The sequence below is a fragment of the Chaetodon auriga genome, chromosome 5, assembly GCF_051107435.1.
Source record: "Chaetodon auriga isolate fChaAug3 chromosome 5, fChaAug3.hap1, whole genome shotgun sequence".
Classification (NCBI taxonomy): domain Eukaryota; kingdom Metazoa; phylum Chordata; class Actinopteri; order Chaetodontiformes; family Chaetodontidae; genus Chaetodon; species Chaetodon auriga.
Genome location: NC_135078.1, coordinates 15,455,825 through 15,469,048, shown reverse-complemented (window position 1 = coordinate 15,469,048; position 13,224 = coordinate 15,455,825). Strand labels below are relative to the sequence as shown.

Here is a 13,224-nt window from a genome sequence, read left to right as displayed (position 1 = left end):
TTATAGATTACATTTTAAAAATACATTTAATGGAAAATGTCAATTTCTCACATTTCTTTTTAAAAACGATGTTGAGTCGTGAGTTTATTTTCATATTTGATTTGGACAGACAATTATGTAAACTATTTGTCCATGAATTATGACAGATAATACGACGTGTACAGTTAAAATAAGACAACTAGTTATGGATCATTTTTTCTAACGCGTCTCCCCCGGAACCTTCTGCGGACACAATGTTTCGGCGGCGGACAGTTTTACCTGATGGACACTCATATGTTTACACGTGAGGTTTGTGGAGGCTGTGATATCTTACGTCAAGTGTTTAAATCTCCAATGCCGTTGTTTGAACAGTTAAAATAAAAAGGTTTGTTTTTTATAATATTTTTAAAGATTTAGTCGGTTTTGTAAATTACGTTTATTTCGCATTGATGAAGATACAGTTAGCTAGTTAGCTCTTAGTTAACTAGCTAGCTAAGTTCTAAGTTAAGTGGTTGTTAAGCTGGCAAAGTGTGACTAAAATTACAATTGTTAAGTATATTTGTGGGTTTGTATACATAGTTTGTTATTTCTTAATTTCCAGACCTCAATTTAAAATGGGAAAACTAAGGAAAAAACACAACTGGAAGGGGCGACAGCAAAGTGAGCCTCAATCAGCAAATGAAGAGAAGACAGACGTTGTGGTGGAAGTGCAAGGTATGAATCCACATGTTGGATCCATAAACTTAAAGCTGCTGTCTGTTTGGCTTTGGCTGCTGACAGTCATTGGTCTTTGCTTTCATCAGATGAGCGCAGGCTAAAAGGTGTAGATGAGAGCAACGCTTTGGTCCTTCCAGCCAACAAAGCCAAGAAAAAGAAAGCCCCAGTGACACCTGTCTCCACCAAAAAGCCCCTCACCAAGAAGCAGAGGAAAGAGCTGCAGAAGGTCCTTGAACGCAAGGAAAAGAAAGCTCAGGTGAGAGGCTGTTTGATACTTGGTTTTGTAGAGAAGCATGTTTTTCTAATATGTTCTTTTGAACATTGTTATTCCTGTATTGCAGACAGCAGAGAGATGTATTAGCCCTGAAGCTGTCATTATTAGCGCTACTATTGAAAATTTTCATATGACACCCAGACCTAGACACAAGATTGAACCAGTTTATTCCTACTCAGTTATTCACCCTGACTCGTCCTGCATTATATTGTTATATACATAAACAGTTAAACACTAAGTAAGTCTGCTAGCAAGACTTTGAGCAGATGTCTTACAAAGGACTAGATCACAGTCCACTTACCGTCTTTCTGTCTGCCCCGTCCAGAGAGCCGACATCCTGACCAAACTGGCTGAGGTGCAGCTTCCAGATTCTGAGCTGAAGCTGCTGTACACCACGTCCAAACTGGGAACAGGAGACAAACTTTACCAGACTAAACAGTAAGTCCAACAATGCAGCATATTAGCTAAGATTAACTAATGACTGGAAGATTTGGTCAAGGTGGAATCAGGGGTCTGATAATTTTGGGGGTTTTTTCCAGGTTGTCAGATGAAATCCAGAATGGGGAGTCTGGGCCAAAGATCAGCAGCGTCAGTGGGGCAAACAGGAAAAGAAAATGGAAAGACGAAGAGGACGAAGAAGAGGAACAAAAGGCAGAAGAAAGTAGTGATGTGGATACCTCGTCTGATGAGGATGAAGGGGAGGAAGATAAACAAGTGAATGAGACCACAGAGATGTGTGAATCTAAGGAAACCACCTCTCCCTGTCAGGAGGACAAACAGGAAGCGAAGGAAGAACAACTCAGAACAGAACAAGATGGACTGAATGAGAAGAAGACTTCAGATCAGGAGAAAGTCCAAAACAAGACGCCGTCACAGCCGGCGATCTTCATTCCTGTTGACAGATCACCAGAAATACAGGTGTGTATGTGCTCACTCTATGTGTGTCAGAGAGTGAATGACTAAATCTCAAAACTACAGGTATTTCATTCGGTTAGTTTTTTTTTTTGTTAGCCTGCTTCAAGTGCATTTCGATGTGTCGCCGTAGGAGGCTCGTCTGAAGCTGCCCGTGCTGGCAGAAGAGCAGGTCATCATGGAGGCAGTGAGAGAAAATCCCTGTGTCGTCATCTGCGGAGAGACAGGAAGTGGAAAGACCACTCAAGTGCCCCAGTTTCTGTATGAAGCCGGCTATGCCAGGTAGGTTGTCCTCTTTGTGATGCTGTCCTTAAATCTTCCACTGGACATTTCACCAGAAATGTGGATATGTTCATGTGTGATATCACGCGGTTGTCATCATCTTCTTCAATGGACTTTTTCTGGCAGTGGTAGTGGAATAATAGGTATCACTGAGCCAAGAAGAGTGGCAGCTGTCAGCATGTCCCACAGAGTGGCCAAAGAGATGAACCTGTCCACGCGGTAAGAAATATTCACTCGCTGTTGGTAATCAAAATATTTACATTTAAGTAATCTTATAGTTTTTTGAAGTGTGTTTGTGACAAGATTGGAGAAATTAGTTGATGTGTGTGTGTGTTTGTGTGTTTGTGTGTGTTCAGGGTGGTGTCATACCAGATTCGATATGAAGGGAACGTGACCAGTGACACCAAGATCAAGTTCATGACAGATGGCGTTCTGCTGAAGGAGATTCAGCAGGTATCATATTTGCTCTCAATGGAGTCATTTAATTAGATTTCGTTAACATGGCCGACTTTGACCTGCTGATGTTTCTGATTTGATTTCAACAGCTGACTTGTCCTTAATATAAGTATGGAAACGTTGAGAACTGTGAACTAAAACTGTCTGAACTAAAAGCATCAATAGTTGACTGAAACACACTGTGCACTGAATGTGTATGAGCCTTTAATTTCCTCAATGTTTCTGCAGTTTTTCAGCGTCTCTGTCTCGTCTTATAGGATTTCCTGCTCCAGAGGTACAGTGTGATAATCATAGACGAGGCCCATGAAAGGAGTGTGTACACAGACATCCTCATCGGACTGTTGTCTCGTATCGTCCCGCTCAGAAACAAGGTTAGAGACTCTGCTGTGTTCCCTGTCCTTGGTGTAAAAAGTCACATTACAGCTTTGCGTGACATAATCTTGCAGTTTTTTAGTAAATTTCAGCTCCTTCTCTGTTATCACTCGTCACGTCCCTGCAGAAGGGTAAGCCCATGAAACTGCTGGTCATGTCAGCTACTCTGCGAGTCGAGGACTTCACAGACAACACGAAGCTGTTCAGCACGCCTCCGCCTGTCATCAAGGTGGACGCTCGCCAGTTCCCCGTGACCATACATTTCAACAAACGCACCCCGCTCGAGGATTACACTGGAGAGGTTTTCCACAAAACCTGCAAGATCCACCGGATGCTGCCTCCAGGTGCACGCAGACATTTGTTTAGTACAAAACAAAGGAATGAAATCAAAGATCATCAGATCATTCAGAGAAAGTCTGAAGTTAATCATACATCTGTTTCCACGTTCTCATATGTTATATGATCAAAAGCCGCATGAAGAATTGCAAATTGTATTTATCAGTGTCGTTTTTATAAATGTGATATGAACATTTATGCAAAACAGGACAAACTGACGCCGTGTGTCTGTCGTTCAGGTGGAATCCTGGTGTTTCTGACTGGTCAGGCTGAAGTTCACGGTCTGTGCAGAAGACTGAGAAAAGCCTTCCCCTTCAGGAAGGGTAACACAGCCACGGGTGAGTCTAACACACACCTGTTTGACCCCCTCACACACTGACATGTCTCTCAGTATGTTTTTAATATATTTCCATGTTTGTGTGTTCAGGTGAAGACGAGGAAGCGGACACCTCAGAGGCAATGAGGAAGTTTAAGAAGGCCAAACAGAAGAAGCCTGTCGTAAGTCTTCTTTTAAAATGCCTCTTTAACATAAAAGACCCTTTTTTGTGTGTGTCTTTTTGCAATCTCTGTGTCTTTGACAGTGGACTGTACATATTTTTAATAGCATTATGTCTGTCTGCAGTCTCTGCCCCGCATTGACCTGGATAACTACTCTGCTCTCCCGGTGGATGAAGGCGATGAGGACAGAGAGGCCGGGATTGGAGACCAGGAGGATGAAGGCTCTGATCTGGAAATCGGAGACGATCCCACCAATGCAGGCAAGCTACTGCAAACAGATAATTCTTCACATCCAGCTGTTTGTATTTCAGACAAGTGTCCTTACTAACTCTGCTCTGTTTTGTCCCTGCAGAGGAGGAGGAGGCGGACCCTTCTATTCCTCTCTATGTTCTCCCTCTGTACTCTCTGCTGGCTCCGGAGCAACAGGCTAAGGTGAGATTAAGATCATATGTCAGCACAAAACTGCTGAAAATTGAGAAGTACAATTGTTTTTGCGATAAAAAAATATTTTTGCAGATGTTTAGATATCTGCACCGTAAAGATTCACATATTTCCTGGATAGAGTAAATATCTTGTGTGTGCATCTCTTGACTGCAGGTGTTCAGGCCTCCTCCGCCTGGCACTCGTCTGTGTGTGGTAGCCACCAACGTGGCCGAGACGTCTCTGACCATCCCTGGCATCAAGTACGTGGTCGACTGCGGTCGAGTTAAGAAACGTTTCTATGACCGAGTGACCGGAGTTTCATCCTTCAAGGTCACATGGACCTCACAGGCCTCAGCCAATCAGAGGGCCGGTAGAGCTGGACGAACAGAGCCGGGACACTGCTACAGGTGAGGACTTTGAAACTGTGTGACTGTAATTACAGAGTTGTCTTCTTTGTACTCACAGATGTCTGTCTCTGCAGGTTGTACTCCTCTGCAGTATTTGGAGACTTCAGTTTGTTCTCAGAGGCTGAGATCACTCGCAGGCCTGTGGAAGACCTGGTTTTACAGATGAAGGACCTCAACATAGATAAGGTAAGAAAAAATGAGCAAATTAAAATTGCCAGCTGAATTCTGAGTGAAATGTTTTTGTATTAGAGAAAGACATAGTCCTCTCAGAAATCACCGTTATATTTTCTGTTTGTGCAGGTGGTCAATTTTCCCTTCCCCACGTCTCCGTCGGCCGAGGCTCTTGTTGCAGCAGAGCAGTTATTAGTCTCGTTAGGAGCTCTGAAAGAGCCACCACGCACCGGAAGGTAACTGCCTGTCGATGCGTTTTCCGCTCTGTACCTGCCTTGATCAATATGTTGCTTACATGGATCACATAATAATTCATTATAATAGTTTGGGTAGTGTGAAGAGACATGTGATCCTGCATGTTGGCTCTTTGTTAGTCATTATGAAGTTCCTAATAATGCCTTATTCTGGGGGTTGGGGGTTAGGGTTATGAATGGGTAGGTTGTTAAGCTTGTGATTCATGTACAGCATCATCCTTACTTGCTATTAATAAGCAGCAATTAGGAGGTCATTGTGGGAAAACTCTTAGTTAATGGCCCAGTAGTTGTAGAATGTGGTCCTGCAGAATAAGACATTAATAAGTGTTTTGTAAGGACCAATAAAGAGCCAGTATGCTACTGATATGTATGCTAATGATCAACAAGTTAGTGGGGAACGTGTATCTTAATAGAAAATGTTACCTTTTCTTGAAACAAATTGAACTAATTGATAGTCACATCACATGTCCACACCTGTAAACTGTTTATTTTTTTCTTATTAGGGTGAAAGAGATGGAGCAAGCGAGGCTCAGCTGCCCCATCACCCCCCTGGGCAGAGCGATGGCTTCATTCCCCGTGGCACCACGTTATGCTAAAATGTTAGCTCTCGGTAAGCAGCAGGATTGCCTGCCCTACGTCATTGCTGTGGTGGCAGCCATGACAGTCCGGGAGATCTTCGAAGATCTTCACAGGTGAGGACATGTTTGCTTTAATATCTGTTTATAGATGAACAGGTTAAAGACTGGAGTGGGAAATACTACGTCCTTGAACCATAGTCGTCTTCTCATGCAGCATACTTCATTCTTTTCTTGTACTCACAACACATTTTTGTTGCTCCTCAGACCTGCAGGAAGTGAAGATGAGAGCTCCAAGCTCGCCCAGCGTCGAGCTCGGCTGACCCAAATGAGGAGGTTGTGGGCTGGGCAAGGAGCGTCACTCCTGCTGGGAGACCTCATGGTCATGCTGGGTAAGCTGACCTTTTGTTCCAGTTACATCACTGCACAGTATTGTACTATAGGCTGTAGCAGAGTCTCTTCAGTCATATGTTGACTTTCAAAGGTCATGTGACGTGGCTTCAGAGACTTAACATCAGGAGGGGGGTTTCACTGAGACTTGGTTGAGGAGGGTTGGCTATGGTGCCCCTAAAAGTTGTACTCTGTCGTATATCGAGTACGTTGATGGGGTAACAGTATGATGTATGTGTGTCTTCGTGTGACTACAGGTGCTGTTGGTGCTTGTGAATTTGCTGGTTGTACTCCAAAGTTTTGTGAGGAGAACGGCCTGAGGTATAAAGCCATGGTGGAGATCAGGAGGCTCAGAGGACAACTTACCAATGCAGGTACACACACACACACACACACACACAACACATAATGTGCTGCAGAACAAAAAACAGAAGGTGATTCGTGTTCTCTCATCCCAGTGAACGCAGTGTGTCCAGAGGTGGAGGTATTTGTGAATCCCAAGATGACTCCACCAACAGAGCACCAGGTGGGTTGCTTGCGGCAGATAGTTCTGGCCGGACTGGGAGACCATCTTGCCAGGCGTGTACAGGCAGAAGATATACTGGACCCAAAATGGAAGAATGGCTACAAGGCAAGTTGCTCTGAGGACTGTAAATGTGATTTAGGAGAGTTCAGTATTGCTCTCCTTCACCTCCTCACCTCTATCTATTTTTGCTCATAGACGCCTCTCATGGACGAGCCGGTGTTCATTCATCCCACCTCTGCGCTGTTCAAAACGCTGCCGGAGTTTGTCGTTTACCAGGAGATCATGGAGACCACAAAGATGTACATGAAAGGTAAATGAGCTCTGTGAAAATGCCAGATTTGGTATCTGGTATTCAGTGCTCTGTTAGTGCTGATTTAGAGAGCAGTCAAATGTGGAAAACAGTGGCTCATTTATTCTTTTTACAGTTCTCAATGTACAGCGGCACTTTAAGGTTGAAGCTAAGGTACATGATACACATATTTTTAGATTCAGAGTTTCTTTATTGCACAACACTGATGAAATAACGACTCGGGCGGATATTGTTTCTCACATTTTTTTTATTGTGTGTGTTTCCTGAAAATCCCGTTGACAAGCCACATTTCTATGCTGTCAACGTTCAGAACAATAAAGCTCTTCTTGAGTTGTATTATCGCAGCTGTTGTTGAACTAGATTTTCAGGCTGATGGTTTCACCTGCTGAGATATCTTACTTCCTGTTTCGGTCAGGTGTGTCAGCGGTCGAAGCAGAGTGGGTCCCCGAGCTTCTGCCTCAGTATTGTCATTTCAGTTCCCCCCTGGAGTCGCCTTCACCGTGGCTCTGTTCATCCAGCGGCACCATCAGATGTCACCGCTCAAGCACCTTCTGTAAGTTTCCCTACAACTGAACACCATGGCTGCATTCGAAAGGTGTCTCGTCTACATTAATGTCATTGCTGTGTCTTTCCTGCAGTCCGTGTGGGTTGGCAGCTGCCAGCAGTGGAGATGGAATATCCAGACGGCCTGGAGCGTTACAAACTGTTTTCTAGGTTTCTGCTTGAGGGACAGGTACTGCAGCGAAACCTGAAAGTTCCCTGATCTCTTATTTATTGAGACATTCTTCCATCTTTGTGGTTCTCCTTGTGCCAGGCCAAAAAATATGCCCTCAAGTTAAATATAAGTTGGAAAAAAACATGAAAGCCTCAAATCTGAATCTGAAATTGAAACCTGGATAAACCTGACAGGAACACTTCGGCCTTGTGCGGTAATGGTTGCTTTGTCTGGTTTGCAGGTTTGTCCTAAACTAAAGAAAAATGTTGGCCACCTGCTCTCAAACCCCTCCATCATGCTGAAAACATGGGCAAAGTAAGTTGGTACTCTGTCACACACATCAACACTTTGACTTGTTTCAAGGAAAAGCTTTTCTCTTACGGTTGTGTCTTTCCTGCTTTAGGCTGCAGCCCAGGACTGAGGCTTTGCTGGGAGCGCTGGTGTCAAAGAGAGTTGACTGCAGAGATGCTCTCCTCTCTGTCTGGAAAACTGAAGATAAATGTGAGGATTTAATGTGCTTGGCATGAAGCTGCCTGTGTCTGATTTGATTAGCCTTCTTGTTATTTAATCTTGTTGTTTTATCACATATTTTTCTCTTCCTACAGTTCTGATGTCTGCATACTGCCAGTGGTTACCTGAGGCCATGCATCAAGAAGTAGCCAAAAGCTGGCCTCCGATATGACGACTTACACCTGAAAATAAGGCAGAAAATGATGTTTAACACTTGACCAGAGACCGATGTCGACCTGTAGATCTGTAGAACTCCCTTCTTCACCATCAGAGGGCTTGTCCACACTCAGAACTGATCAGCAACACTTTTCTTAGTTTTATGTTTTATATACTATCTATCACATGTACAGTTTTTCAGCCTGAAAATATTTCAACTGCGCCTCTATAATGACTTTTAACTCCTCAGTGTGCTGCTGTCAGTTATATTTGGTCTTCATAAGACCCCATAAAACTGTGTTGCTCTGAATAAGGCTGATGTATGTTTTTTTTCGTGCGTAATGAAAACTGTGGTTGATAAATATTAAAGGGCGTCTCCACTGGTTCACCCTGTGAACAAAGAATAACCCTCAGCTTATGTATGGAGACATGAATTGTTTAACAGAGAGCCTGTCTTAAAACTGGTGGAGTTACAAATACTTGAACATTTACCAAGCAGGCTAACGACAAGGGGAATGTTCATTTTTTTACCTTAAAAACAGCAGTCGACACAGCAGTCTGACTACAAGCTCCATTCAGTGCAGTGGTTGTCCTCCAGCTTTTGATTGATTCATATGATCTTCCTGCTGACAGACTTGGCCCAGTTGTCAGAATTATAGATGTTTTCTATTTTTCTGAGCACTTCAAAGACTTCGCATCCTCGTTTGCTGGAAAGTTGAGACTGAAAGTTAATTCCTGACTTTGGAAAGTGTGGTTGTGCAAAAGAGACTCATCACAAGGTCCGTTTGGGGGTGGTAAGGCATCAAATGATAATAGTCGTTTTTGGAGTTCGATCAATGCAAAGGACTAAAAGTCAGGATATCTTAGCCTTTGTCTCTTCTTCTGTTTTGACTATTTGATAAATGTTTCTTGTGAGTTCTACCCCTTTAAAATAATGTACAATTTTAATCTTTAATACTCTTATTGGAAGCCAAAGGGCAAGTCGTTTTCATCACAAAATGCAGGATCCTGGTAACACTGAAGAACGAAACTAAGTTATTTCCGTGGGCTGCTGCGATTGGCTAACATCTGTTGTGTCGTCATTTCCTACTGTCAGCTCGTACACTTCCGGAAGAAACGGAAGACAACAGTGGAAACACACAGCTCAGAAACAAATTTTCAAATAAGAAAACAGAAACAGACTTTTTGATTTGAGTCGTCTGGCGACCAAAGACCTGAAGTGTCGACATGGTGAGTAGGACCCTCATTTTGTCCAACGCTGACGATACATGTATATCAAACAGGTTTAAGCAAACAGTTAAAGCTAGCGAGCGGCTAACAACAACACGACAGCAGCAGAAAGGTGCCCTGTCATGATGGAATTAAAAACCTACGTGGATGGTAACCAACTCACGTAGAATATCGTAAGTATTTGTGTGTTTTATTCATAGGATTTTGTTTCTTCCACAGTTTTCCTTCAACGTATTCGACCATCCGATGTCTCGGGGCTTTCAGAACCGTTTCTCCACTCAGTACCGCTGCTACTCGGTGTCCATGCTGGCAGGTCCTAACGACCGCTCCGACGTAGAGAAAGGAGGCAAAAGTGAGCATCACTGTCCTAAAAGTTTCCAGCCAAACGCTTGATGTGCCTTTTTTGCAGAAAAGTGATATTTCCTGTACATTGTGACTCTGTAAAACTGTTCCAGCCAGACCCAGATTTGTAAGGACCAAACTGGTAAACTCTCATGGGAGAGGTCTATCATTTAAGGTCTATCACTTTTTTTTGTTTTATTTTTTTATTTATTTTTTTTAAAGGACACTACTCCGTCCCTCAGCTTCTGTCTTGATTTGTTTTGCATTCTCACCTTTGGATAACTTGCTAACATGTTTTCTGCCTTTTACCTCCAGATGTACGAGTATGTCGTTCTAATAATAGTGATGGAGTTCTCATTTTCTTGCCGAGTTGGTCTCAATAATTCAGAATATCTGTTCAAAGTCTTTTAACTGACAGGGAAGACCTTTACCTAATATTGTTTATTATTAATTCTTTTGCTTTTTTTTCAGTAATAATGCCACCTTCAGCTCTCGACCAGCTCAGTAAGTGGAAGTTGAATTAAGCACCTCTTCATTATAGTCTCACTCCTGTATGAACCTTCCGTGATCATTACCTTTCTCCTCCTTTCCCCCGTACAGGCAGACTTAATATCACTTATCCGATGCTGTTCAAGCTGACCAACAAGAACTCAGACAGAATGACACACTGTGGTGTTCTGGAGTTTGTGGCCGATGAGGGAATCTGCTACCTGCCACACTGGGTGAGAAACAATAACAAATTTAGTGTGTCACAGACACTGAACTGTCTGCTATCACTTAAATATTGTTAAGTAGAAGACAGCTAATAATACTGTACAGATATTTTAGGACAATAGACATAAAAGTATTAGTTTAAAGAAATCTGTATTTTGCTTGCTGCAGATGATGCAGAATCTCCTGCTGGAGGAAGGCGGTCTGGTCACAGTGGAAAGTGTGAACCTCATGGTGGCCACTTACTCAAAGTTCCAGCCACAAAGCCCCGACTTCCTAGACATCACAAACCCCAAGGCAGTGTAAGAAATATCATCATCATTATCACTTGGACCAATAAATTGACCCTTTTTTTCCCCACATTTTGTGTTTAATTAAAGTGATTAACTCAGTTGTCACTTTATTACAGACTGGAAAATGCATTGAGAAACTTTGCCTGCTTGACCACTGGTGATGTCATAGCTATTAACTACAATGAGAAGGTAAATCAGTTTGTTCAGATTAATAATTGAATTTGATTTTTATCTTATTTTCTTTCTACTGAATACCACTGCAAATGTGTGTGTTTGTTTCAGATATATGAGCTGCGAGTAATGGAGACCAAGCCAGACAAAGCAGTATCCATCATCGAGTGCGATATGAACGTAAGAACCGCTGTATCATCACCGACTGCAGTGAATTATTCTGTTGTTGTTCTCTGCTTTAAATGTGCTGTTGCTCTGTTTCTCAGGTGGACTTTGATGCTCCTTTGGGTTACAAAGAGCCTGAACGACGACCTCCCTACCAAGAGGAACCAACAGTAAGGACCAAACCCGAAAAGTACCTCAAAATATTCTGCTCTGAACAAATTGAGAAAACAAATTTCTTCACAGGAGGAAGAAGGAGATCCCAGCAGTTACGCTGACATGGACATGGGATTCAGAGTGAGTGAATGATGCTGTGATACAAAAAAATGTCTTCATGACTACTGATAGCTGATAACTGGGGCTAATGTGACATCTAATCTGTTTCTTACCCTCAGGCTTTCACTGGCTCTGGCAATCGTTTGGATGGAAAAACAAAAGGGATTGAGCCCAGCCCTGCCCCTCTTGGCCCAAGTGACATCAAAAGGTGAAAAAATGTTCAGCATGATATTCTTGTACATGATGCCCTGTTAGTGACCGCTATGGTACAGCAGAGCATGGCTGAGAATGACTAAAGACTGTGGTGTTTGTGAGGTCCTTGAAAAACAGCTGGAAATATTAAGTCTGATGCTTGTCTGATGATATTGAACTCTAATCTTTCATCACACAGAGGCATACCCAACCATGACTTCAAAATTGGCAGGATCACCTTCATCAGGAACTCGAGGCCTCAGCCCAGGAAATTTGTGGAGGATGTAAGAAATGTGAAGGATTTGATCTACTATGTAACCTGGAAATATGTAAAGATTTAACGAGGCTGTATTTGCAGTAATTCAGCACAGGTCCTTTTCAAAAGCACTTTAAGTAAACTGTTTTATCGTCAGATTCATTCTGTTTCTAAATTCTGAATTTGCTAAATATATTTTCTCATATAGCACTCATTCCATAATTTTCCAGTTTTAACTACTTTTGAATGTCTTTTTATTCTGTCAGGATGATGCCTTGAACAGATTCATCGCCTTCTCTGGACAAGGACAGTCACTACGCAAGAAGGGCAGAAAGCCATGAAGATTTCAAGTGGAGGAACTGATTAATGTGCACAGATGCATCATATCTATTGTCACCTTCAACAGCAAAGTAAAAAAAAAACTGGTCTTCAGACACATTGAGGTTTTGTCTCTCTCTCTTTTGAAGTGAGAATTTTGCTGTCGAGTTGTGGTTAACACTCTGACTAATATTTTGCTCAATGGAAATTGAGCTGCATAATCTGCTGTCAGTTTTAATTTGGTCCAGAGTCCAGAGTGACTGATTTGAACCAGGCATGAGAAATGATATCACCACTCCACCAACACACAGAAGTGATATATTGTTGTAATATCAGATTTGAATACCCTTTTAATTTGGGCATATTCCCTCCCTTTTTCTCAAATTGTTGCATTTTTACAATTCACTTCAAATTTGCTGTTATTCAGACACCCGTTCTTATAAAATGGGAGCAATAATATCTCTTTACTTTTGTTCTTAATTATAAAGAATTTAATTTTATGTTTGAGGTTTTTTTTTCCTGGGTTACAGGAATAATTTGCAAGTGTTTTTCCTTTTTTCCTGGTTTATTTATAGACAAATAAAGGACTGTGTTTTTGAAATTATTTAATTGTAGCTCATGATTTTTTTTGGAATATCTAAGCATGTACATGAAATGCCTAATGAGACTGGAATATAAAAGGATGTTTCTGTAAATATGGCATTTTTCTCAACACAAGTTGGACACATTTATTTCGGAATACTTGGATGACTGGTTGGTTGTAATAACATGGATAAACTAAGAAATGGTAAGTAATTAATACTTTATAACATAAATAGATGACAGAAAAAATACAAAGATGTAAAAGCCAAGAAGAAATGTTGACTTAAATACAAAGTAATTCAAATTAAAATTGTCATAATGATGGTTTCTATAATTATGTGGTTTAAAATGAAAAAACAACAACAACAACAACAACAACAACAACAACCATAAGTGTGTCTTTTCAAAGTAAGTGCTTTAAATGTTAG

At 41.8% G+C, this 13,224-nt stretch overlaps 2 protein-coding genes across 3 annotated transcripts; both read left to right on the top strand.

Annotated features, from left to right (window-relative positions):
- Positions 1 to 220: 220 nt before the first annotated feature.
- dhx37 (DEAH (Asp-Glu-Ala-His) box polypeptide 37) lies at positions 221 to 8,572 on the top strand. Of its 2 annotated transcripts, none has more exons than XM_076729842.1 (27): positions 221 to 288; positions 581 to 693; positions 783 to 952; positions 1,296 to 1,408; positions 1,510 to 1,888; positions 2,016 to 2,164; positions 2,291 to 2,383; positions 2,521 to 2,617; positions 2,878 to 2,991; positions 3,120 to 3,336; positions 3,568 to 3,666; positions 3,756 to 3,826; positions 3,951 to 4,086; positions 4,179 to 4,258; positions 4,424 to 4,656; positions 4,731 to 4,842; positions 4,957 to 5,063; positions 5,585 to 5,773; positions 5,924 to 6,048; positions 6,304 to 6,420; positions 6,505 to 6,677; positions 6,768 to 6,882; positions 7,298 to 7,435; positions 7,521 to 7,615; positions 7,839 to 7,912; positions 8,001 to 8,098; positions 8,203 to 8,571. In XM_076729842.1, exons 2-27 carry the CDS (start codon positions 594 to 596, stop codon positions 8,277 to 8,279), a joined length of 3,471 nt encoding a protein of 1,156 aa, XP_076585957.1. In that variant the 5' UTR covers positions 221 to 288; positions 581 to 593; the 3' UTR covers positions 8,280 to 8,571. The 2 variants fall into 2 exon arrangements, with proteins under 2 accessions (XP_076585957.1, XP_076585956.1); XM_076729841.1 differs by having other exon boundaries at positions 264 to 364; positions 8,203 to 8,572.
- A 782-nt stretch (positions 8,573 to 9,354) lies between these two features.
- ufd1l (ubiquitin recognition factor in ER associated degradation 1) lies at positions 9,355 to 13,102 on the top strand. Its single transcript, XM_076730740.1, has 12 exons — positions 9,355 to 9,493; positions 9,713 to 9,845; positions 10,307 to 10,339; positions 10,436 to 10,557; positions 10,718 to 10,848; positions 10,956 to 11,028; positions 11,122 to 11,190; positions 11,277 to 11,345; positions 11,419 to 11,469; positions 11,568 to 11,656; positions 11,840 to 11,924; positions 12,163 to 13,102. Exons 1-12 carry the CDS (start codon positions 9,491 to 9,493, stop codon positions 12,235 to 12,237), a joined length of 933 nt encoding a protein of 310 aa, XP_076586855.1. The 5' UTR covers positions 9,355 to 9,490; the 3' UTR covers positions 12,238 to 13,102.
- The last annotated feature ends 122 nt before the right edge of the window (positions 13,103 to 13,224 follow it).

What these genes read in the sequence shown, in the direction of transcription:
- ufd1l (XM_076730740.1), top strand. An exon ending in TCTGCTACCTGCCACACTGG is followed by an intron (nt 10,558 to 10,717) that starts GTGAGAAACAAT and finishes TGCTTGCTGCAG; the next exon opens with ATGATGCAGAATCTCCTGCT. An exon ending in ATCACAAACCCCAAGGCAGT is followed by an intron (nt 10,849 to 10,955) that starts GTAAGAAATATC and finishes ACTTTATTACAG; the next exon opens with ACTGGAAAATGCATTGAGAA.
- dhx37 (XM_076729841.1), top strand. Translation starts at nt 594, where the DNA reads ATGGGAAAACTAAGGAAAAAACACAACTGGAAGGGGCGACAGCAAAGT. An exon ending in GAGCCGGGACACTGCTACAG is followed by an intron (nt 4,657 to 4,730) that starts GTGAGGACTTTG and finishes CTGTCTCTGCAG; the next exon opens with GTTGTACTCCTCTGCAGTAT. An exon ending in CTGGAAAACTGAAGATAAAT is followed by an intron (nt 8,099 to 8,202) that starts GTGAGGATTTAA and finishes CTCTTCCTACAG; the next exon opens with TTCTGATGTCTGCATACTGC.